This window comes from Lissotriton vulgaris, chromosome 2_2, assembly GCF_964263255.1.
Source record: "Lissotriton vulgaris chromosome 2_2, aLisVul1.2, whole genome shotgun sequence".
Taxonomy (NCBI): Eukaryota; Metazoa; Chordata; class Amphibia; order Caudata; family Salamandridae; genus Lissotriton; species Lissotriton vulgaris.
Genome location: NC_141688.1, coordinates 180228722 through 180253454, shown reverse-complemented (window position 1 = coordinate 180253454; position 24733 = coordinate 180228722). Strand labels below are relative to the sequence as shown.

At 44.6% G+C, this 24733-nt stretch overlaps 1 protein-coding gene across 1 annotated transcript in view; it reads left to right on the top strand.

Annotated features, from left to right (window-relative positions):
• SLC17A6 (solute carrier family 17 member 6) overlaps positions 1–24733 on the top strand; it is a 404282-nt gene that overhangs the window by 139690 nt on the left and 239859 nt on the right. The window contains exon 4 of the mRNA XM_086959494.1: positions 21814–21928. Within this exon, the coding sequence (XP_086815620.1) occupies positions 21814–21928 (115 nt within the window). The remainder of the gene's footprint in view (positions 1–21813; positions 21929–24733) is intronic.

The window sequence follows — 24733 nt, the reverse complement described above, 5'->3', positions numbered from 1 at the left end:
GGACGACCTTTAAGTGGCGTCGAGTTTATTGGGGCCCCCGTCAAGTCAAGGGAAATTGGTAGTTGCACTTGAGGTACACCTCTGTGCGGTCGCCCCTCACAAGTGAGGGGGATATTTCTGGTTTAGGGATCTTGACACCGGTTACGACCTTGCCGTTGGCCCTTAAACGTTAGGATGTACAATTTCAAATTTTCAAGTTAATGTTTTGTAGGATGTTAGTTCGGCTAGGAGAACCTTTGTATTAGAGAATATGTTAAGCTTAGCCAAACATCGCAATGTGGTAATGAAATTGTACATAATATGAAACTGTTATTTTAATGTTTTAATTTTGTTTCATATTTTAATAAATACGGCCGGGAGGGTCACTCCCTCCCGTCTTCCAAAAGTTCAGAACTGTTTCCGGTTTCCCATCCTTGGGGAGTGTGTTGAGAGGGGGTGGCGGGTATCTCAGCCATATGGAAAGGGGCGACCATTCGGTCCCCCCGAACGTATGGCGGAGTACCACGAGCCCCCCGGGAAGCCATTTTGGGCGGGAGGCGAGCCTCGGCTGGTATGCCCGAAGCGGCGTAGCCGGGGCGCGTTTTTTCCCGCCCTAGAGTGGGCTGGCCTAGACACTGACGCGGCCAGCCACGCCCTAGGGGCGGGCAGGGGCGGGTTTACGCCCGCCCTGAAGACGGATAAAAGGAGCAACAAGCCAAGAACGCATCCTCTTGTTCCTGTGCTCGGAAGCTGCACCTCTCGCTACACGTGAGCTCGAGACGGAACGAAGAGCCAATTTTGACCCGCCCACCAGCCCCTGAGGACAGCAAGTGGTTTGAATAAAGTTTGATGTACTAACGCTATTTCTTGCAGGTTGTGATGATTATCGTGGTAATTCTGATTATGCAATAAAGAATGGTCATTTCGTAGTATGTTCTCAAATAAAGTAATCCTGCACTAGTGTTGATCCATGATCTTGCGTGTCGTTAAGCTGTAATTGTGTACTGTTTTTTAGGAATTTAGTCATGTTAGTAATTTAGCATTTTAGTAATTTAGATAATATCGTCGTATTTATTTTGGTCGGGCGGTAAGGTCATGATTGGTGAGCACTAATTGGTAGATCCCTATGAGTGGGCGTCACCCATTACGGATGGGAGCGCACGAGGGAGGTGGCCATCGGCCCCTCAACGGGTAGGCGGTCCCTTCTAAGGATGGGCCGCCGAAAGGAAAGGAAAGGCGGTCAAGGCCCCTTCCTGGGTAGGAGGGGCTACAGCCCCCTCCTGGGGAATTTCCCGGGGCCAGGATATCTGCGACGGCAGATGTGGTAAGTTGTGTGGGGTTTGGGAGGGGGTCTACGCTACCTTCTAGATACCTCACACGAGTCCTCGGACGACCTTTAAGTGGCGTCGAGTTTATTGGGGCCCCCGTCAAGTCAAGGGAAATTGGTAGTTGCACTTGAGGTACACCTCTGTGCGGTCGCCCCTCACAAGTGAGGGGGATATTTCTGGTTTAGGGATCTTGACACCGGTTACGACCTTGCCGTTGGCCCTTAAACGTTAGGATGTACAATTTCAAATTTTCAAGTTAATGTTTTGTAGGATGTTAGTTTGGCTAGGAGAACCTTTGTATTAGAGAATATGTTAAGCTTAGCCAAACATCGCAATGTGGTAATGAAATTGTACATAATATGAAACTGTTATTTTAATGTTTTAATTTTGTTTCATATTTTAATAAATACGGCCGGGAGGGTCACTCCCTCCCGTCTTCCAAAAGTTCAGAACTGTTTCCGGTTTCCCATCCTTGGGGAGTGTGTTGAGAGGGGGTGGCGGGTATCTCAGCCATATGACCCAGAGCTTTGCCAAGCCCTCAACGAGGCCCGCACAGATTACTACATCCTGAATGCTGATACTGCTAGTAACCAAGACATAGAATGAGATGCACTAAAAGTAGTTGAGAGGTACTGCACATTCACTAGTAGCCTCAATGATTAGGAAATGGAACACAGAACCCTGAGACAGAGACATAGAGCTGACCCTCCAGCAGAACGCCTCTGGTAAAGCTGCTCAAGCTGAAATTAGACTTGAGGCTCTTCAGGCAGAAATTGTAGAAAAAACGATGCAAAGAGAACTGTTACTGTTACGCTCTTTTCGTCAGGCACTGCAAAGAGACAGGGATAGAATGGGATGCCTTTTAGCCTTGCTGCTAAAAAGAGAACAGTCACCCACTGGTACAATGGCCAGTAGAGTGACAGAGGGCGCCATAGTAACCACATGGGAAGGGAATTTATAAGGCCCTTCACACGTACTATAAAACACTTTCCAAACTAGCTCAACAAGAGCAACATAATTTCAACAGCCAGAGCCATTTGGATGGAATTCGGTCCAAATGTACTTGTTCAAACTACTACTCATGTATTATTTAGATAACTCGAATAACGGCATGCACAGGCATTTTTTTTTTAATTTAAAAAAGCTCCTCTTGCCCACATACCTGTTGTCTGTCTGCTTCAGCTTAAGGTGGCTGACACTGCATCTCCTGTATTTCAGCATGGAGATCCAATTATGCCTTCAAGGCTGCCGGTCCGGCCACAAAAATGCACAGGATCATAGAACGGAGACCAAAAGGCACGCATAGTGGTTCTACGAGGGCAGCAAACACTGCCCATGCGCAGGCAGATGTCAACCACTTCACCCCGCCCCAGTTAGGCTCAAATAGCAGTTGCTTCCTATGGCGGGAGACAAGCAACTGAAAAAGGCCCAAAAACAAACAAAACGATAATGAAAGGCTACTAAAGTGGAAGTAACGCTGCGAGCTACTGACAGGGCACCTGCAAGCTACCGGTAGCTCGCGATTGACCAGTTGGCGACCCCTGCCCTAGACCATAGGTTTCAAGGCGATCGCCGCCACAACACAATAAGGCGGAACACATATCCCTAGACCCTGGGTTTCAAGTCGAATCGCCTTCGCATCACAATTAGACCTGGGCGGTAAATTCCGCTCCGCTCAAAGAATTTGCGGAATTTGGGTAATTTCGCATTCCACAGAGAAGCCGGAATTGCCCAAAATTCCGCAATCCGCGGCTACGTGGAAATTTTTGCTTTTTCGCGCTTTAAAAATGCGTGTTTGCAAGATATTTCTCTCTGAGCACGCAAACAGCGTTCACGAACAGAAAAAGAAGCATTACGAACAGGCGGGACAAGCAATTCCGCGTGGTTGAGGAACTTTGCGCGAGCTCGCGGAGTTGTTCTACCATTTTGCGGAGCTTTGCGTAGCGCGACTACACAAATTCCGCCCACTCCTATTTATGATCCTAAGCGATCAAAATAAAGTTCTTTGATTGATTTAAAGCCACAACCATATTTTATTTGTGTACGCTTTCTGAAGCGAGTTGATTGGCACAAGTGCGCTACTAGAAGCATAACCTGTTCCAAATTAGATTCAGAATTAGTATCAGCCACAACCCTTTGACAGAAAAAAAGGCTTGTCTTGAATATTGGCATTTCAATATTGCCTGTGATTTGCCATTAAAGTAGAAGCCATTTACACAGGTCCTGCCAGTGCTATGAAATAATCCCAGCCTGTAAATATTTGTGAGGTTCCAGGCCATAGCACTAACAAACCTAGTTTAACACAAACCATCAGACAGGAGCCTTAAATGTCACCATACTCTCTTCCCCTTCTAGGCAAAATATTTTGTATCCTACATCAGAAAGATCAAGCCTTGTTGACTGGAGATCTTTATAGTGTAAATGTATCCCTGCATCAATGAGAACTATGCAAATATTGATTAATGCTCTATTCTTTGCTTGACTGTTCCTTATTTTTTTTACATATTTGATTTAATTTTAATAATACTGTTAAATATCCTGAAATACTTTCAAATTGGAATATGTTAGATTATTTTCAAATAATGAAATAAAATATATGCTGTTAATCTTCATGGTTCATTTACCTTCAGAGGTTCCTATTTACATAGTACAGTTGTCTTTAGAGCACTGGAATGGACTTCATGGCACCCTGCACTCCTTCACCCTCCCAGGAACTACTTAATAGGCACTGCAAAATAGAATGGCAGTGGATGCACACAGCAGGTGAGCTGCTGGCTTCCCTTTGACGCATCAAAGACAAGCCTGATTTAGCCCGTCTGTTCCTGGTCATGCTCGCTGTCAGGAACCCTGGTCTGATCACAACCCAGCAATATCCACTGTACTCCTTAGGTCGCTAGACCGCAGACGCTGTACCCCCAACTAGTACTATGCTCAACATCCTGGTAGAAGCTTTCACCTTCACCCACTGCTGGTTCTCAAGCAGCCACAATCCCACACCCTGCGCTAATACTAACAACACCACCACCCAGCACTCATGCCACACAAGCCCCAACAACTTCTTCACTTCCACCCTACACCACTTGCAACAGCAAACCTACATATCAAAACCCACTTGCATGCATCCTTCTCAACACACGGTCACTCAGCAAATACACAACCAAAATGTGGGACCTACTGAGTAGCAATGCACCTGACATCCTCGGGCCATTAAGAAGCAACTCATAACAGTACCTCACCATATTCTAGACAACACTCAATAAGGATTCAAAAAGAATCACCGAATCAACCTAGACTGAGGAGAAACAGCTACCCTCATCCTGCTTGGCCTCACCCTCATTAGAAGACTCCACAAGATTGACATACAAGGATATGCTCTCAAATGGGTCTGTTCCTTTTCCATGTGAAGAACCCAAAGGATCAGGCTCCCACCCTTCACATCGGAGACCAAGAAATTGATATGCTGACTCCCACAGGTATAATCCCTCGGCCTCATCCTTTTCGACATATACATGACACCACTCACTAACATCATCCAGTCGCAATATATCACTCTCCCCTCCTGCACCGATGACACCCTTCTCACCTGATGCACAAACAAATACTACAGAACCACCTTCACCAAATGCATGACCATGGTAGCAGACTGGATACAAACCAACTTCCTAAAATGCAACCCACAAAAGACTGGAGTACTGGTCTTCAGCAACAAGACCACCCAATGGTCATAGGACCTAGAACAAAAAACCAAACCACAGACCATGCAAGAAATCTAGGAATCATCATAGATAGGAAGCTCAACATGATGGCTCAAGTCAACGCAGTGTACACCTTCTGCTTCCACGCTCCGAAACATCTTCCAAATGGATGCCTCAGAACACCAGATGGTCCATCATGCAAGCATTCATCAGCAACAGGCTGGACTACGGCAACATCCTGGTAGTGTGCTGGTAGTGAAAACCCTTTAAACACGTCTTCACTACCTTGAGGCCTACCTCTCCCATAGCATAACATTGAGTTGCCGTATAAAATGTTATTAGTACTAACCTTTAATGAGGAACAGATGAGCATTTCATGTTTAGAGTCTATATGTGAATCCTCTTTAATGGTAAAGTGGGATTTTAAGTTATCATTTTGAAAATGACACATTTTGAAAGCTGGCATTTTCCTGACCTAAACTTTTTGTTGCGTGTAGCTTGCCTTAGGGCAAATGACTTGGTGTAGTTTGCAGTTGAATTTATACAATGTGTGAAGGAGACAGCTCAGGCACTTTAGCACTGGTTACCCAGGGTAAATTGCACAATTCATCAAAAAGCGTAGGTAAAATGCAAAAAGTCTGCGGGAAGACCATCCTAAGGCTGAAGGTCTAACAGTAACAAAGCAGTGAGAGAAAACAGACATAAAATTGAGTGCAACAATGCCTTTCAGTAGAAAAAGAATGTCAGAGTCTTATCAACCCAAAAAAACTTACTTTTAAACTTCTGCCTAAATAGAACCATGAAAAACACATTATATCACAAACTGTTTTGTGAGTTGCACCACAAATGTATGGGTATGAATTGCAATAGCAAGATTATCACAAGGAGGAAGGCAATCACATATAGTAATTGACAGAGGTCGAGAAGAATCCTCAGCATTACCTCAGACCCTCTTATTCCACACAATTCAATAACTGTCTGAGAGTGACCACATCCTTGGATAATATTGCTTAGAAATGTGATGATCTAAAAATATAAAGAAAATTGCTCTTCTAATTATTCGTGATTTCTATGCCTGTGTCACAAAAGTAGTGTAATTGAAGTATGTGCATAATAAATTGACATGTTATGTTATGTTAAGTAAAAAACAATGTGTTAAGCGCACGTTCACCAAACGGTTTCTTGGTGCTAAACGGGATCAGTTGCACGTATAGTAGCAGTGAGTTTAATTGAAAGCCTGGGCGAATTACCATGTTTTAAGTAGTTTCCTAAATTGAATATAGGAAGTGGCCAAGCGCAATTCAGGGTAAAGGGAGTGCCAGAATTGAGGTGCCAGGGTCGAGAATCTTAGACATCCATGTTTTTTGCATTTAAATACACAAGGGGTCAGCAGGTTCATGTTTGAAGAATGAAGGTCACGGGAGGGGACGTACCGCTGAATTTTTGAGGCAATGAAGGCCGGGCTGCGATCAGAAAGGGCTTTGTAGATCGTGCAGCCTAGTTTGAAAAGGCAACTTTGGGTCACAGAAAGTTAATGAAGGCTCTTCAACGGAGGTGAGACTTAGCCTGACTTAGCCTGACCATAGACTAGCCTGGTGGCTTGGTTCGCATCAATTGCAGCTGGAGTAGTTGGTAGGCTAGAATGAGTTAGCGTAGTCAATACGCGACATAACCAGGGCTAGGATTACTTGGGTCAGGGCCTCAGTGGTTAAATATCTGCCTATTTTCTGACTTCTTCGCAGGTAGAAAAAGCAAGCAAAGACCATCGAGCTTATCTGGGCCTTCATGGTGAGATCATTACTGATCACAATTCCCAGGCTTTTGACCGAGCTGACTGGGGGTGGGGGGCACCACAATAATGGAGGCAAAAAATTGGAGTTTAAGGGATTTTATGGGCCGTCCATGAGAATCAGCTCGGTTTTATCGGGGTTTAATTTGAGTTGATTGATGTTCATCGAGTTGCTAATGAATTTCATTGTAGACTGAAAACTCTCCATAGACGAGGGGGATGAGTCAATGTTAAACACTAGCTGGAGTTCGTCAGCATAATTAAAGGTTACGACCTCTCTCTTGCGAAGGGCCATAATGAGGGGAAAAATATACAGATTGAAAAAAAGGGGAGAAAGGGATGAACCTTGTTGAACCCCACAAGTTAGTTTTCTTTTTGCAGCCAAAAATCTGGCAAGGCGGACAGCTTGAAAACGTTCACCAAGGAAAGAGGTGATGCACCTCAGCGAGGGGACCCGGATCCCGGCGCATCCGATACGGTCGACCAGCAACTGGTGGTCGGCCGTGTCGAATGCGGCCAAAAGATCCAGGAGCACCAGGGCTTGCGTGGTGTTCTGGTCAGCCCCTCTGCTTAGTTCGTCATTAGCTGTCAAAATGACAGATTCTGTGGCATGTTCGGGTCTAAAGCCTGCTTGATGTGAGTCCAGGTAGTGAGATTGCTCTATAAAGATGCTGAGGCAGTTGGCAACATGGGCTGCTAGGATTTTTGCCAAAAAGGGCAACAGCGATATAGGGCGAAAGACACCGATCCTTTAACTAGGAGTTAAAGGATCGGTGTCTTTTTTTTCAGATTTGGAACAACTTCAGCGCTCCTAAATAAATTGGGAACAATGCCTTTGGTAAGGGAGTTATGTAGGAGCAATATTGGGGGTTCTGGGCAGTGATGGAAGACTTCCTGATGGATGTGAGGAGGACAACAGTCCATTGGGGATCCAGAGCAGACTTCTTTTAGTAGGGAAAAAAAGGCATCTTCAGTAATAAGGGGAATTTGATCAAGCTAATGAGAATTTATGTGTAAGTCTTTAGGATCTAACAGTGCGGTAGCCTTAGGAATACTAGATTTAATGGTGGCATTTTTTTCAATAACATTTTTATTAAGAGAATCGCATAGGGATTGTGACGGTGTGGGAGTTGCAGTGACAGGGTCTGGTTTGACACGTTCATCTTCTATAGAGAAGATGTTCTTGGCTTTATTAGTAGATTCTAAAATTCTGGAAGAAAAGTATTCAGATTCAGTCCTAAGGATGGCGCTTTTATATCCTTTGAGTGCGGATATAAAAGTGGCTTTTTTGTTAGAGCAGTAATTCAGTCTCCACTTGAATTTAGTATTTCGCAAGGCCAGTTTCTCCGCCATCAAAATGTCCGAGAACCAATGTTGAGCGTCGTGGGGCCTCTTATTTTTAATTTTCTTCAGGGGGGCAATGTTGTCCCTGGCAGATTCCAGCCAGGCATTGATATTTCCTGCCTCAGTGTGAGGAGATACAGACTGACCCGAGGGTGCAGAAGCGGCTAGTAAGGCGCAGAGTTCTGTGTGTCTACCCGGCTCCAGTTTCTGGCCATGATATGGCCTGGGGGCAATGGTTTAGGAGGAGGGGTACTCGGGATGGAGAAGGTAATAAAATAATGATCCAATCATGTGCAAGGAGAAATTCGTAGATCAGTAATCTTTAAGTGAGAAGTCCAGACCTGGTCTAGGGTAACTTCCCTTGATGTGGGTAGCTACCTTAATATGCTGGATGTAGTTCATTCCCATTAGCAGGTTGGTGAATTCAACGGAGCAGGGGCTTTCCCATACATCATTACGCCACTAGTTAAAATCACCAATTATCAACACTCTGTCGTGATTTAGAACCAATTCGAAAATTGCATTGCTAAGTACTTGCGGGAATGTAGGCATGTGGAGTGAAGGCCTGTAGAGTAAAGCACAAATGAAGGGGGAATGATTGGATTCAACCTTGAGTAAAAGGCTATCAACTGATGGAATACCAAGTGAATCTACAGAGGTGAAATTGTGTTTCTGTGATATTACAGCTGCAACCCGTCCTCTCGCTTTATTCTCTGATCTATTAGTCTGGAGGATATAATAATTATCTGGGATAGCTGCTAGAATATCAGGACTGGACTCGGCCATCAGCCTAGTTTCCGACAAGAGAAGGATATCAGGTTTGTCAGTATCTAGAAGATAGAAGATCTCGAGTTGATGCTTTACCATTGATCAGGTCTTTAAATAGAAAATCGATGGTTCCTCTTGTCCCAGACATAGGGGCGTATATGGGGCTTTTTGATGCTCACCGTTATGGCAAAGGTAAGGCAATTAAAATAGTGACATACGCCAATAACAGAAGAACGTTCCAAATTATTGTTGATGATTCTTTATGTTTTGAAGTACCACTGGTTTATCCTGGCTTTAATTGGGAATTTGAATTTTTTATAGTATACAACTTCATGAAAAAGGTTCACTCTTCTTTTTTACATTCACTTGACCATATGTGATTCCCTGATTTGTGGCATTTACATGCGGCGATAATGAGCTTCATGATCTATTTTTGCCATAGTATTTTACAGATGAATCCTAGGGAAATGCATGTGAAATGTCAAAAACCCAATCGCTTATAAGTGTATTATTTTCACTTAGTACTTTGCTCAATATTTTGAATCGTTTTTAGACATTATTTTGCCTATTTAATGACCTTGACTATGTAGTTCTTATAAAAGCCATCGCATTTGTTGAGAAAACATGGGGCAGTTGAGAAATCATATGCTTGACTCTAAAATGTTGTCTACTCATGGCTTGCGTCTCTGAATGTGGTCCTTCAGCCTCATTGGTATCCACAATTAGATGATTTATTGCACGATCACAGCTCTGAAATCACCACTTTATCTAATAAAGACAAAATACTAGGTTATACTTCTTGAGAGAGTGGCATGTCCTTCACTGTCATTAACCGTGCAAAGTAGCAAATGTTTATGAATGTTGAAATAGGTTAACTGTATATCAGGACAGAGTCATCAGTGGTTTGTTGAATGACAAAAGGGGACATTAGAAGTTTAGCGATTGGGAGCACTACTGTAAATCATCAGTGCTTTCTTTACCCAGCAAACTATTTAGAGTAGGGGAGATCTGTTTTCCCACCCGGGCCAGTAAAACACTAATAATTCACAGAACACTGATTCACTTCATTTTCTCTTTCATTACCTTAACTCTCTGCTGCTCTGTCTCATTTATTTGTACCTGCTTCTCTATTTTCTCTTACTCATTTCTCCTCACCTCTCTCTCTCTCTACCACTCTATCTTTTATGTTTCTAGGACTTTCCGCCTCTCTCCTACTCTCCACTCTTTCTGTAACTAACCTTCTCTTTCTAACTCTTTATCAGCCTCCCATCTCCTTCTCTACCTCACCTCTGCCTCTCTACGTCCTCTGGGTCCTGTCTACACTTCATATATCTTCTACCCTACCTACACCTCCTTTCTATCTTTCTGTCTGCTACACTACTGTTTTGCCTGCACTACCTCACCTTTCTAACTGATTACCTCTACAAATCTCTTCTACTACTGAATCAGTTCTCTTTCTACCTAACTCTTCTCTTAATATATCACCCTTCTGTGCACCACACACCTCTCCCTTTCTCTACATTTAGTTCTCACTGGCTTTCACTATGCAATTCACTCTAAAATCTTACCTCTCTTCCTGGATTTCTCTGCCTATATCCTCAAAAATCTTTATAGCTTGCTTACTAGCTTCCTCACTTATCCCTACGACAACTGTTTCTCTACTGCATCACTCTCACTCTACCCCCTCTCCTCTCCCATTATGCCACCTGTCTAACTATACTGTTCTCTTCACTAATCTGTCATTCTCTTATCGCCAGCCTTCTACCATTTCCCTTACTCAACAGAGCAGGCAAGCCACATCATTTTGCAAATAGAAAGAAGTGATGGGACAAAACAGGGGTAAGGAATTCAGAAGAAAATTAGGAAATTTCACCAAGGGAATTGCGAAAATCCTCAGAGAAGAGCTTTGATTTTTACTGTTGCTTTGAGAATGGCAATCTCAATCAAAGTGCTATGCGTATATCTCTTTGGCATGTATTTGTGACTACAAATTTCAGACAATTTAAGCTACGAATTCAAGTGCTAGGTGCATATCCTGTGCGTTAATATTGCACAATAGTCCACTAACCATCATCCAAGTCTTGCTTATTAGTCCCACTACTGAAATGAGAGAAGGAAGCTTGTTGGATACAGAATTGCACAAAGAATTGTGCTCAAAATGTTTCAAGACTGACAACATTGAGATCCAAGCACAAAAAGAAATGAACTCATCAATGTTTGCTCACGTTTTCTCTTATTATTTAACTGGTAGAATCCTGTTTTTTGTTAGATGCTTTGTCTGCTTTTGCATGTCCAGTTTCTGGAAGTTTAACTTATAAGCCAATATTACTTGGCCTTAAGTAGTTTGGAATTATGAGTAATAAATGTAAAGTTGTTCTGAACAAGTGCCCTCAAAATACGTCTTGCACAGTAACCCAACAATCCTTAAGATGCCTCTGCCTTTTGTGTATTTTACACTATAATTTTCACTGCAGCTAAATGAGGCACTGGCCCTGTATGTTGTCAACCGTTCACAGCTACTGCCTATGCTGCAATTCTACAAACCTAACAGACTCCTTTGCTCAGCCGGACACTTATTCTCACCCCCCCCATACACAGAACAAGATCCAGCAGCCGTCTCCTACCTTGCTCCTAAAGCCTGTAATGACCTGCCCCTGCATATCGGAGTCGCTCCTCATTTCTTGAATGCCCTATTACCTACAGGTAATCTTCATTACTTCGCGTCCTGTTGTACTCGTCCCCTGAAGGAAGTACGACCTCAAAGTCACCCCACACCCCAACGCACTGGCATCTGTCATGAGGACAACCGGGGTGGGGGGGGACTGCAGAGGCAGACCTCTGGCAAGATTGTCCGACAACGTCCACCAGCGCTGAGCAGGGAGGATCGAGAGAGACACAGGAGCCAAGAGGGACAAATCCCCAGACAAAGGATCCCACAGAGCCAACAGGAAGGACCAAAGAGGATGCAGATAGAAACGCGCCCAAGGCACTGTGAACTCCGTAGCGCCATCAGACCCAGAAGGCGCAACCAGAGACGGACAGAAAGGAATGCCTCTCCAGAAAACGACGTGCAAGGGAGCACAAGGTCACTGCATGAGCCACCGGCACGAAGACCCGATTCAGATCAGTGCAGGAACAAGCCCCTATGAATGTTAAGTCCTAGGAAGGCACCAGCTGACACTTGGGGAGAGTAAACAGAAATCCATGGGCCCCCTAACGCTGAACACACCAACTCCTGATCCCTGAACAACTGAAACCTAGAGGGAGCATGAAGGAGCCATTCGTCCAGGTAAGGGTAAACCATAACCCCCTGAGGATGTAAGAAAGCCACCAACGGCGCCACCAACTTGGTGAACACCCCGGGGGCCGACCGCAAGCCGAAAGGGAGGACTTGAAACTGTTAATGCCTGCCCCGAGGACAAAACCTCAGAAAACAATAAGAGAGGGGGTGAACCGGGACGTGATAATAAGCATCCTGAAGGTCCAGAGTGCACTAGAATTGACCCTGGAGAAAAAGGGGTATCACCCACTGAAGAGTCTCCATCTTGAATGGGAGATGCAAAACAAACTTGTTCAGGGCCTTCAGATCCAGGACAAGATAAAACCCCCCTGTCACCTTCAGAACCAGAAAAATTATGGAATAAAATCCCGACCCCTCTCCACGGGAGGAGCCTCCTGCACTGCCCCCTTGTCCAGCAGAGCCTTGACCCTCAGCTCTGACCTCTTGGATGGACAAGACAGCCAGGGAGTGGGACGGACCCCAGAGTCCGGAGGAGGATCCAAAAATTCAATGAGGTACCCCAACCGCACATTGTCCAGCACCCACAAGTATGAACAGGAGTACATCCAGGCTGGAAGAAACAACCAAAGCCGACTTCCGACCAAGGATCCTGCGCCGGTCGCCAGATAGTCAGGAACGAGGCTTCACAGGAGGGGACTTCGCCGTCTTATCCCGAATATTCCCATACTGAAAACGGCCCCTGCCATGAGAAAACTGCCTGAGAGAGGTAGGATAGAAGAAGGAATTGGGCTTTGAAGAAGTCAGAACCAAGGAAAGCTGCTTGAACGAAGAAGAATGCTTCTTCTCCTTAAACAGACAATGCAATTTGCCCTTCTATTCCTTACCAAACAACATGGTACCCTGAAAGGGCAACTGCAGCGCAGAAGACTTTTGGGCCGAATCAGTCCTCCAGTCCTTCGGAACCAAATTAGGATGAGCAGCCACAAAAGCACCCCTCGAAAGGGCAGAGGCACGCACCACGTCAAAGGAAACACCAGACAGGAACTCCACCTGCCGCTCAATATGATCCAGAAGCCCGAACAGTCAGTAGAATCATCCTTAGACCCATACAGGGACTTGATATCTGAAAGAAGCGACTGAGCCACATTAGTTCCATAAATGCCAGCTCTAAGCACCAGATGGGAACCAGAATAAACCTTCCGCATGGAAGCATCCACCTTCTTGTCCACAGGATCCCGCACCACCGCAATCTTAGCCACAGATGTACAACCCACAAGACTGACCACAAAAAAACTTTGGGAATGGAGTCCGGCAAGTCCTTGGCCATATACTGAAGAGAATAGAGTTTCGCCATGAAACGAGGAAGCATAATGCGATTAGGATCCTCCCATTACCTGGCAAGCACCTCCCTGATATACGGATGAACTGGTACATCCACTGCAGCAGTTCACTGGAACTGGCAAAGCAAGGACACCCCAGAAGTGCTAGAGGCATCATCGGAAGGAAACCCATATTCGACTTCCTAAGCTTTACAAGTCCGGCAACATCACCTTGTCATTGTATTTGCCCTTCAGTTCATCACTCCCCAACCACTCATCATCAGAAGCAGAAGAAGGCGACAGCTGGGCCTGGCCAGAGGACTTGGATCGAGGAGCACCCCCTATCTCCAGCAAGGTCTCTTTAATGAGACGCTTAATCTGGGCATTTCCAACCCTTCTTACGCTGCCTGTATCGTTCAGGAGAAGGCGAAGAAGAAGAAGCAGAGAAAGAGGAGGAGGAGACATCAACATGCCTGCTCTTCTTGGCATGTTTACCCATGGCGACCAGGAGCTGGACCACAGGGAATAGGAAGCACAGCAAGCCAGAAAGACGACTGGCTGAAGAGGGTCACAGCCAAATAAGCCCACCAGAAGGTCACTGCGCAGGAACCACAGGTCTCCAATAGTAGGCAGAGTCCACAGTGGAAGGAGGCAGGACAGAAAGTGAACCAACCCAAGCAGGGTCTGCCAAACAGCCCAACACACCGTAGCACCGATGTGTACTACAGAGCAACAGCAGTCCCCAAGAAGAAACAGCCACCAAAGAGCAGAAACAGCCATCACAGGGAAAATGCACCTATATATATAGGAAATAACATCTATATGGTACTAACAAGAGGGCCAGCTAGCACCCCAAGCCACCCCCGCCAGCTGCAAGTGCAGAAATGCCTGACTTCCTGCCCCAAACAAAGGAAAGCAGGCATACCCTGGAAGGTAGCGCCCCAGCCTGCTTCTACCTTAACCCCTAATTTGTTAGAAAGCCAACAGCAAATCTCATCCCATTAATCGCGAATTCAGGGGCATATCGCAAACATATGGACACTATTTGCAGCCAACAATCTGTATCTACAACAGCAAATACTGCCTGAATCCTACCCCGCCCTCATTACCAGACACTGTGGTGTACAATAGAGCATTCCAATAGTGTTATATTGTTGTTACTTTAACCTAGAGGATATTACGTACGTGGACTATATAGCAAAATCCAAGATGAGCATTGAGCAATCCACCCCTTGCCCTACTTTAAGACACCATTTTGCAGCCAAATGTCTCCTCATCGCTTTTCCTGAACTCATTAAAGCAACTGTATAATCTCTGAATGCGAATCAGGTCTTCTGCTTTAAAGATTAAGGGCCATATGTATGAAGGCAGCAATTAGCAATTCTGTAATAGCGATTTTTAAGAAATCGCTATTTCAGAATCGCTAGTTGCTATGTATCAAGAAAATTGCAATTTTTTAGCGATTTCTTGATATTCCTTAATTGCAATTAAGGAATACTTTCCCATTCATTTCTATGGGCCAAGAGGCCCATAGGAATGAATGAGAAATTTGTGATTTGCAATTTGCTAATCGCAAATTGAGAATATTTTCAAGGGTGCAGGGGTTTCCAAAGGACACCCTATTTCACCCCTGAAATATGCATGGGTGCACATGTGGCGCACATACATGCCCTAAGGGCATGTATGTGCGTCACATGGCACTTTGCAAAATGCAAAAATATGCATTTTTCAAAGAATTCGCAACTTACCACCAACTAGAAGTTGGTGGTAATTTGCGATTCCTTAAGGCAAATTTGCGAATTATTTTGGCTTCTTACATTGCATTTAAGGAATCATAAAATTTGTGATTCCTTAAATACAATCGCAAAATAAGGAATCGCTAATTTTGCGATACCTTATTTTGCAAGCAGATTTCGTTGATACATACCATTAGTCCAAATTGCATTCGCAAACGCCGAAATTCTGCGAATTTCGGCGTTTGCGAAGTTAATTTGGCTTGATACATATGGCCCTAAATCCAATAATTTATGTCCGCCAACTACACTAATCGAATGGCAAAATAGGAAATGTAGCATCTGGAGAGTTTGAAAAAACTTTTAGCAGGGAGTTTAAATTCACCTTGTAAATTAGAGAAGGAGTGGATAGTTTCAGATGAAAAGTATTGGCTGACAGTTTTTAAAACCAAATTATGCGATAAATTAAATCATGGAAAATAAGCAGAAAGAGATTCTTTTTGTAAAGTAATGTATAAGGGTGAGTTTGCCGAAGTTGCATTTTTTTGCCCCAATCCATTCAAATGGATCAGGCATCCCGCACCATCTCAAAGAGGACCCTCTTGAATTAATTACGATAAAATCCGGAAATGCACGCTCCCGCTTCTGTCCCAAACTTTCCTAATAAATGTGGAGCATTTTATTTTCACACTTCTCTGATACGAAGCAGTGGACACATTCCCCGAAGGCAGCCCAAAAATATGGCTGGACATCCAGGAGGGCCCACTCTCTTCTTTTGGTGTTTTTTGCCATTTAAAGACTTGTGTGACCAGTGCTTAGTTTGAGATGGTGGTTTCCGGTACTCGGCACCGGTACTTAACTGGTCGCCCCAGCACTTATACATTCTTATGTACTTATACAAACTTATACATTCTTATACATTCTGCCACATGGTAGGCTCTTTGCCTGATTTAGAGTGAGCACAACAACATTTGTTAACTAACTGAATATATGTTAAAAATTACTAATACCTGACGCCCTTGCTAATATTATAGCTTTGGCCCCAGAATAGTCTGAATTGCCACTCTTGTAGGAGTGTAGGAGTTAGTAGTTGATTTGGTGCTGTCATTGGTAGCTCTGGCAGGGGCAATGGGTGGTGTAGCCTGCAGTGGCCTCCTAATGAGGGCACAGTCACTTATTTTTTATTTATTTTTTTCAAATTAAGCACTGTGTTTATTTATTTATTTTTTAAATTAAGCACTCTGTGCGCCTCTATGATACCCCCACAGCAAGCTACCAATTGCAGAGTACAACCTCTTAAAACAGGCATTGGGAACGTGGAGTGGTATAACTCAGAACAAATGGAGAAACTTCGGGAGCATCCGTTTTAGTAATAATACATCTATGGATGAGAGATATGGGCAGCTGGCGATAAAGTTTCATTTTGCAATAGGTTTAGAGAGCAAAGTCTGAAGCGTAAAGACTTCTTGCATATTGCATATTGCAAGATCAGTTTTAGGAGTAGTCAGGAGATTCTGGAGCAGTGATAGGATAGTTCAATAAATAATTTGTGTTTTAGTCTTATATATCCTGATATCTTGCCAAACTCTAGTGCCTCCTGCTGAATGATGTTTGCTCGGTAGTGTTCTGTCGCTATTCTGCTACAAATACTAAAGTTGTGCAAGTTATGTCATCCTTTTTAATCATTTCTTCCACTTTTTTTGGCTTCTTTATTGTTTGTAGCTCTAATGCATAACATAACAAAGCGTAACGTAATGTAAAATTACATTTTAAGCCAGGCAGTTTACTTTCATTGTTTCGCTGACTGGGCCAGGCACATACATCACTGAACATTGTCATGGCACCTAAGAAATCTATCCAGAACAAGAGAGATATAAAGGAACTTCAGAAACAAATGAGCAAGCTCACACAAGTCACTAGTAATACCTTTCAGGTGATTGAAAAAATAGGGACAATGACGGAGAGCATTCTCTCAAAGATCGAGCATATTCAAAACCTCTGACTCTCCTCACAAAGAATCAGTAATGAGACTAACATGCTTGCAAAAAATAGAGATAACCGTCCAGACAGGACAAAATCTTTGTCAAAGGAGGAAACGCTGGCGTTAATCCGAACATATGAACCACTGAACCACATGGACGAAGAAAGAATTGAAACAGTACCACTCGACAACAACAGAACATCAAGAAAGAAGGATAGAGCATCTAACCCTCACAATTTACAACACATACAGCTAACAACAACTGAATCCGAAAATATGAACGTTAGTAACAAAGAAAATCCGCTGACATGTCTTCTACTCAATTGTCGGTCGGCTACCAAACATGCATCGGACTTAGCGGACCTCATCATTAACAAGGACATTGATCTAGCAGTCCTCACAGAAACATGGCTTACGGAATCTTCATCCCCAACCTTGGACCTCTTAGTACCACCTCGATATAACATCTTGAGACTGGATAGACCTATAAAGATAGGGGGAGGTATAGCTTGCATTTATCGATCTGATATGGAGGTCAAACAAATTCAAGCAGACCCTCTAGAAGCAAGCGAATACCTGGGTCTTAAGATAAAATATACTAACAATCAAAGATGCAACATACATACGTTTTACCACCCACCAGGGGACAATGCAAAGTTCACAGAGGAATTAATGGAGATCATAACGGCCAACTCTAACAGCGAAACCAAAAACATATTCCTAGGCGATTTCAACCTACACTGGGAGGACGACAACGATAAACTGGTCAACACGCTTAAAGATTTCCTCGTCGAACTAAACCTCACCCAAATATGCACACAACCCACACACTCGAAAGGAGCGACATTAGACTGGATTATCTCTAGGAACAAAGATACAACTATCCTCTTCATAACCCCATGCGACTGGTCTGACCATCATGCTATAATATTCGGGATACCCATAATGGAAAAAGGCAGGACCAGACAACCCTTCCAGTCCAAAAAATGGATGCGGGACACAAAACAAGCAAATATGGAGCTATTGGTTGAAAGCTGTGAAAGAGACCTAAAGCCACCGAACAACATGGAAAATGTCAATGAGCTGACCGATCATTACATAACTACGGTAGAAAATATCGTCAATCACACCATGCCATTAAAACTGAAAAGAGTCACGGAGAAGACAAAAAATCCATGGTTTAATGAGTCACTAAATGAAGAAAGGCGCAAACTGAGGATGGCCGAAAGAAAATGGAGACAACACCCTTCATCCCCCGAGCTGAAAACCCTCAGAATAATCAGAAGACAATATAACAAAAAGATCATCAACTCAAAAAAGGAGTTCATAAGATCTGAACTAGACAATGCCAAAAACAGACCACGAAAACTCTTTGAAATACTAAAGCAGCAATCGAACAAATTAGCCAAAACCGGTCAAGAGAACACAAAAACATCCCTAAACTGCGATGACTTTTCTACATTTTTCACAGAGAAGGCTAAATCACTAGAGGCAGAGCTCAAAAGCGCCGTGGCGAACCTTCCCATCGAACGACTGCATTTGAGCGATACCGTCTCTTCAACGGAGTGTACTTATGCAAAAAACAAGGCAGGATGGGATACATTCGAACTGTACGACCAGCACATTATCGCCAAGACGCTCTCAGAAATCAAACCAAACAATCACTATCAAGACCCACTTCCGGCAAAGTGCTTAAGAGAAATCAACCACGTTTTAGTTCCAATATGGACCGAAATAATAAATGCCTCTCTGTCACAAGGGATCCTCCCTTACTGCCTAAAAACAGGTCAAGTCGCACCCATAATCAAAAAACCCTCAGCGGACACCTCAGATCCAAACAACTTTCGCCCAGTGACCAATATCCCTGTACTAGCCAAGTTAATTGAGAAATGCGTCCAGAACCAACTCAGCCAACACATCACCAAGTTCTCCTTGCTTGACGAATGCCAGTCAGGATTCAGAACAGGACATAGCACGGAAACAGCGATTCTCCATATTGTCGACGATGCGATACAGGCACTTGACCAAAATCAAGCATGCCTACTGATTCTCCTTGACCTGTCATCGGCGTTTGACACAGTAAACCATGAAGCACTACTGACCAGGCTGCAGGACAGGATGGGATTGTCGGGAATTGTACTGGACTGGTTCAACTCCTTCTTACAAAACAGAACACAGCGATTCCGGGTCAACGAATCTATCTCATCTGCATGCCCTATCTCAATAGGAGTCCCTCAAGGATCGACGTTATACCCAGATCTGTTTAACCTATATGTCGAACCACTTACAGAAATTCTCCAAAAATCACAGATATCTTATCACATGTATGCGGATGACACGCAGATATACATAAAGATCGCATTCCTAAAAGACATTGAACTAATGAACGAGACATTAAAAAGGGCACTACAATGGCTAACTAACAACCATCTGAAACTAAATGCTCACAAAACAGAGTTCCTACTAATCTCACCACCAAGGAGCCAGGCGGAAATAAAGGAATGGACGAAACTCGTGACTGCGCTCAACTGCACCCCAACCCTAGTCAATTCAGCTAAATCGCTTGGAATAACTCTAGACGAGAATCTAGACATGAAAGCCCACATTAACTCAATGGCTAAAAATGCCCGCTTCCACCTGAACTACTTAAGAAAACTGAAACCATTCATCTCAGAGCCAGATCTCAAACTGGCAATCCAATCCTTGGTTATCTCTAGGATTGAATATGGCTGCACCACCTTAGCTGGCCTACCAAAAACATCCACAGCCCCACTAAAAGCCTGCCTCAACGCCGCGGCAAGACTTATCACTGGATCTAGGAAATATGATCATATATCCCCTCACTTGAAAGCCTTAAACTGGCTACCTTACGAAGCCAGAATCCAAATGAAGATAGCCTGTATCACTCATAAAGCGCTCCACTACAACACCCCTGGATACCTAGCCAAGAAAATTCAGCTGTCTGGAGGTAACCGACCAGCCAGAAGCGCTGAGGAGTTGCTATTACGACCAGCCATTTTCAGAAAGAAAAAAACCTATGACAGAGCATTCTCAGGAGCTGCCCCCAGAATCTGGAATTCACTCCCTCCAACCATTCGGAAGATCAAAAATGTGGCAGCATTCAAGCGGGAAGTGAAGAGCCTTCTGATGATCAAATACAATAAATAGAGAAGAACATCGATCACTGCCCTGATCTATTGCTGCTTGACTTCAGAACATTTATGACATCAGAAAGGCGAAGTATAATCAATATTATAAAGATTTGCTAATTCTAGGTTATGAAACGGCCCAAAACCTACCTCCAAACGGTATCTTTAAATGACCTTATAACCGCATCCCTCAGGGACTTATAACTATCTACCTCACCTATGTGTATTTACTTTGCTTTTGATACAATTGGAGCTGCAACTCACTTTGATCACACTGGCACATGTGTCAAGAATGATTGCATCTCATCTACCTCATATCTGTGATTCTTTTTACTGTCTATATATATGTTATGTTTTTCACCTACCCTATGTTAAGCGCTCTGATACCCACGGGTCTTGTTCGCGCTATACAAAACTCTATAATAAATAATAAATAATAAATAAATAAATGTATGAGTGCAGCCCCCATGCAGCACCCCTTACTTCTGAATGGACCAAAATATTTGTTCAAGAGGAACCCAGGGGCATATTACCAACAACTAGCGATAATTATCGCTATGTTAGTTTAGCGGCGATATTTTTATCACCGAGCTGCGGCGATTTTTATCGCTTAGGAACCTTGCTATTATCAAGGTTTTGTCTCCTAAGCGATAAAAATCGGCCGAAATGCATGAATCTTGCTAAAAAGTCAGCGATATTCATGCATTAGCAAGCTAATGCTCTTAGCCATGTTATCCACCTCCCATTGGATAACATGGCTAAGAACTGCTCAGGGCAGGCGTTAGCTTTTGGAGATATTCGCACTTAGCGCAAATATTTCTAATAGTTGGTAATAGGAGATAGCGATGTTAGCGACTGTTTCCAGTCGCTAACATCTTGGCATGCCCACTTTGCATGTCATTAGTGATAAATATCACTGACATGCAAAGCGGGGCCCAAGATGGTCGCTATCTCCTACTAGCTGTCGCTAACTGGTGTTAGCGACAGCTAGGTAATAGGGAGATAATTTTATCTCTGCTTTCTTGGCTTTTAAAGCCAAAAAAGCGGAGATAAAGCCCCTTGATAATATGCCCCCCAGTTTTGATTATTTGGAGACCGCTATTCTACTATGATGATGCGTCGAGTCCTTATAAAATATTTATACCTTAATCACTGCAGGGATAATGAGATGGACAGAGGCCATGCAAGGAGTGATGGAGGAAAAGTGGCAATTGGAGAGTGTAGCCGACAGACAGGCAGAAAGACAGGCTGACCCGCACAAGCAACGCACATACACACAGAAACAAATGTATTGGTACATTTAGCTTACAAGGGTCTATCTTGCCGAGATCTTAATTTTTTAAGTAATTCCAGTGTATATGAGATGTCTTTGTGATCCAAAGATGTACAGTCCAAGACACAGTCAAGATAAATCAAATCTTTTTAAATTAGTTCTTGTGGCTGCTTATGGTAATGTAGTAATAACACAAATCTGGTTTTCATTACAGGGTGTTTGGTGCTGCGATATTACTCACTGCCACACTCAATATGCTGATCCCCTCTGCAGCTAAGGTGCATTTTGGCTGTGTCATCTTTGTCAGAATCTTACAAGGACTTGTGGAGGTAAAGTACTGAAATGAATCTAATTAAAAATTGAAAAATATAGTAATGTAATTTGCGTTCCACATGAAATAGACATTCATGCTTGTGACTAAATCCCGAAGTGAGTCGTACGAGTCTTCATCGCTGTATAAGTCCACTGAAGGGGTATCTGTGTACATTTATGAAAGTGTATGTGAAAATAAGCTGTGACGTTAAAATGAATAAATTTTAGATGTATGACAGAGCTATCTGAATAATTATCAAACACCTTTCTGACAGAAAACCTTCATCGGGTCTCGTGTTTGGCAGCGCATGTGCTGCATGCGCTGTCTCAGCGAGACAAAAGTAATCTCTATATTTGCTTCACCTCCATGTAATTTCTCCTGCCCCTCGTGATTGGTTTTAGTTAGGCATTGCTGTTGTTTTCTTGATTTCTGTTGGCCCTGTGATCACTTCCGTGTAGTCCGTGAACTACAGTTTCACTCCGCTGGCCCTTAATTGCCTGCAGTGTGCCATCTGGTTGGGGGCATGACCCCCCTCCTCTTCTCGTTCCGTGCGATCGCTTGTTTTTTTTCTTCCATGTTCTGTAGCTGAGAGGGTTGAAATGTGAGCTCCTGCTCTGCAGATTGCTCTCCCCTATCTGCCCTTTGCCCCCTCCTTCAAAAGGCAGCTGGTCTGATCCAAGATCAGTGAGTAACTTTGCACTTAGCACCTCGTAATGCAAAAATGCAGAATCGCTTAAGAGATTTCAAAAATCTACCCTTTCCTCCTAAACACAGAAAGATTAATAATTTATAGCGTTTTTCTTCTCGGCGCTGTGGTGTCAATAGTTGCTATGAGTTGACTTGCTAATGTCTTTGTGAGTTTCCAAATTGTAACACATTGGTGTCTCGATACTCCACTGCCTGTCTGGGGCCAGACCCTCCTTGCAAGAGATGGTTTCTTGCCGGTAAAGAACTCACTTGATTTCCAGAGACCGGCTTTGGAGGCTGAGCGAGGGGTTTCTTCTGCGATGGGCGGACAGGAAGGCACATGTGTACCGTACAAGGCCCCTTAGCTGCACATATTCATATAAACCTCCCCTGCTCTGAGTTTTTATCCCGGCTTTAGAAATGGAGCGCCGTTTATTCCAGGCGCTGTTGAGAATTTCCTGTGGTCTCCGCGTCCCTGGTTTTCCATCTCTCTGGCTTAGATGTGAAGCAGGCTGAAAGAAAAATACAATTTTGTTTTTAATGACATTTTCAGTGCTCTGAGCGTGGGTAATAATATTGCTCCATAGCTAAGGAAGGTAGAGAGCACATAGCTGTGAATCTGGTCGACAGGGAGTGTTGGGGGGGTATGGAGGGGTGGGTCCGAGGCGACTCCTGAATGAACGTAAAACCTAAGAGGCAGTCTGCCTACAAAATATACTAACTATGCAAAGGCTTGTGTTTGCAAGGGGGATGAACTTGTTTTTATTTTTTTTCTGTTTGTCTTTATGTGCTATAGATGTGACTGTCTGCTTGGAAGGCCCATAAAGCCTCAATGCTAGTGATGTGTAAGGGAGCCTCACCTTAGCTAGGCCCCAGCCTAGATCAACTACTTGTACTCTCTGCTTCTCATTGAAGCCGTGCTCCTCTTAGGCACCAGGCTGGCATCTTCTGCTCAAACTCGGCCCACTATAGGCTACTTACCCTGAGCCCATCGCAGGCTCTGACTGACCCATAGCGGGAAACACACTTACAACTATATGTAGGGTGGCGGGGGCGCTAGAGGGCGCCAGGCAAGATGGCCACACGTATGTGAGGCTCCGCCAGATCGAGCCATAATCCTTTCAATATCCTTCACCTCCTGGCCTCGTAACTCAACTGCGCTGAGGTGATACCTGCGAGGAGCGAGGCGACATCGTTTGGATATATTTTCGGCTTTCTGGCCGTCTCTGGTGGTGACTGCTGCTGATTGAGCTGCCGGATGGGCCCTGACAACGTGGAGCTCTGGGCCCTGCGTCTGAGACCTGCCTGCTGTGGTGGATACCTGCGGTGCCTGACGGGGCTTCTGGGAGCAACTCGAGTGGTCGGACGGTCCCGTTGAGGCCAGGAGTGGGGCTCTGCACGGCGGCGGAGGAGAGCGGCTGTTGCCCGGGCTGGCCCCGGCCTCTGCTGGTTGCGGTGAGTGGGGAGGTGGCCTGGGAAAGCCCGGGGCTGCGGAGGTGGCGCTGGGCGGCACTGGGCCACTCCGCGCGAGCTGCGGCTGGTGGGGGCGGGGTGCACTTGGGCGCGGCTGCGAGGCACGGTCGGATCAGTGCCGGCTCCGCGGTGCCTGGGGGAACACTGCAGCATACTGCCCGGGACTGCGGCTGAGAGCTAGCCGCGTGAGAGAGGTGGCGGACTGACTGCTCTGTAGCTTGCTCACTAGTGGTGGGGCCTACCGGGCGCCCGCTGCCATTTCCTACCGGCCATCGGCGCTGCAGGTGACGTCTTGCGGGGCAGCGGTTCTGCTCTACCGCCCTTACCGTATTCCGCATTGCTTTGTGCCAGCAAGTTACAGCGCCTGGAGGTTCTGGGGAAGACTGCGATGTCGACCTCACAGTCGCCGCCGGATATGGAGCCTGCTGGGGCGTCTGGGGGTACGCCGAATTTAGAGGCTGTGCTTGTGGCAATGCAGAAAACATTGCAGTCCATAGAAGGCACCATGGAGGCAGTGAATCACAGACTTGACCATATGGCTACGCAATTTGAAAGTCAAAATGAACGGATGGGAGAGGTTGAACAGAGAGTCTCTGCCACTGAGGATGGTCTGGCTACCGTATCCCCCAAGGTCTTCAACATGGAGTGAGTTTTGGAGGTC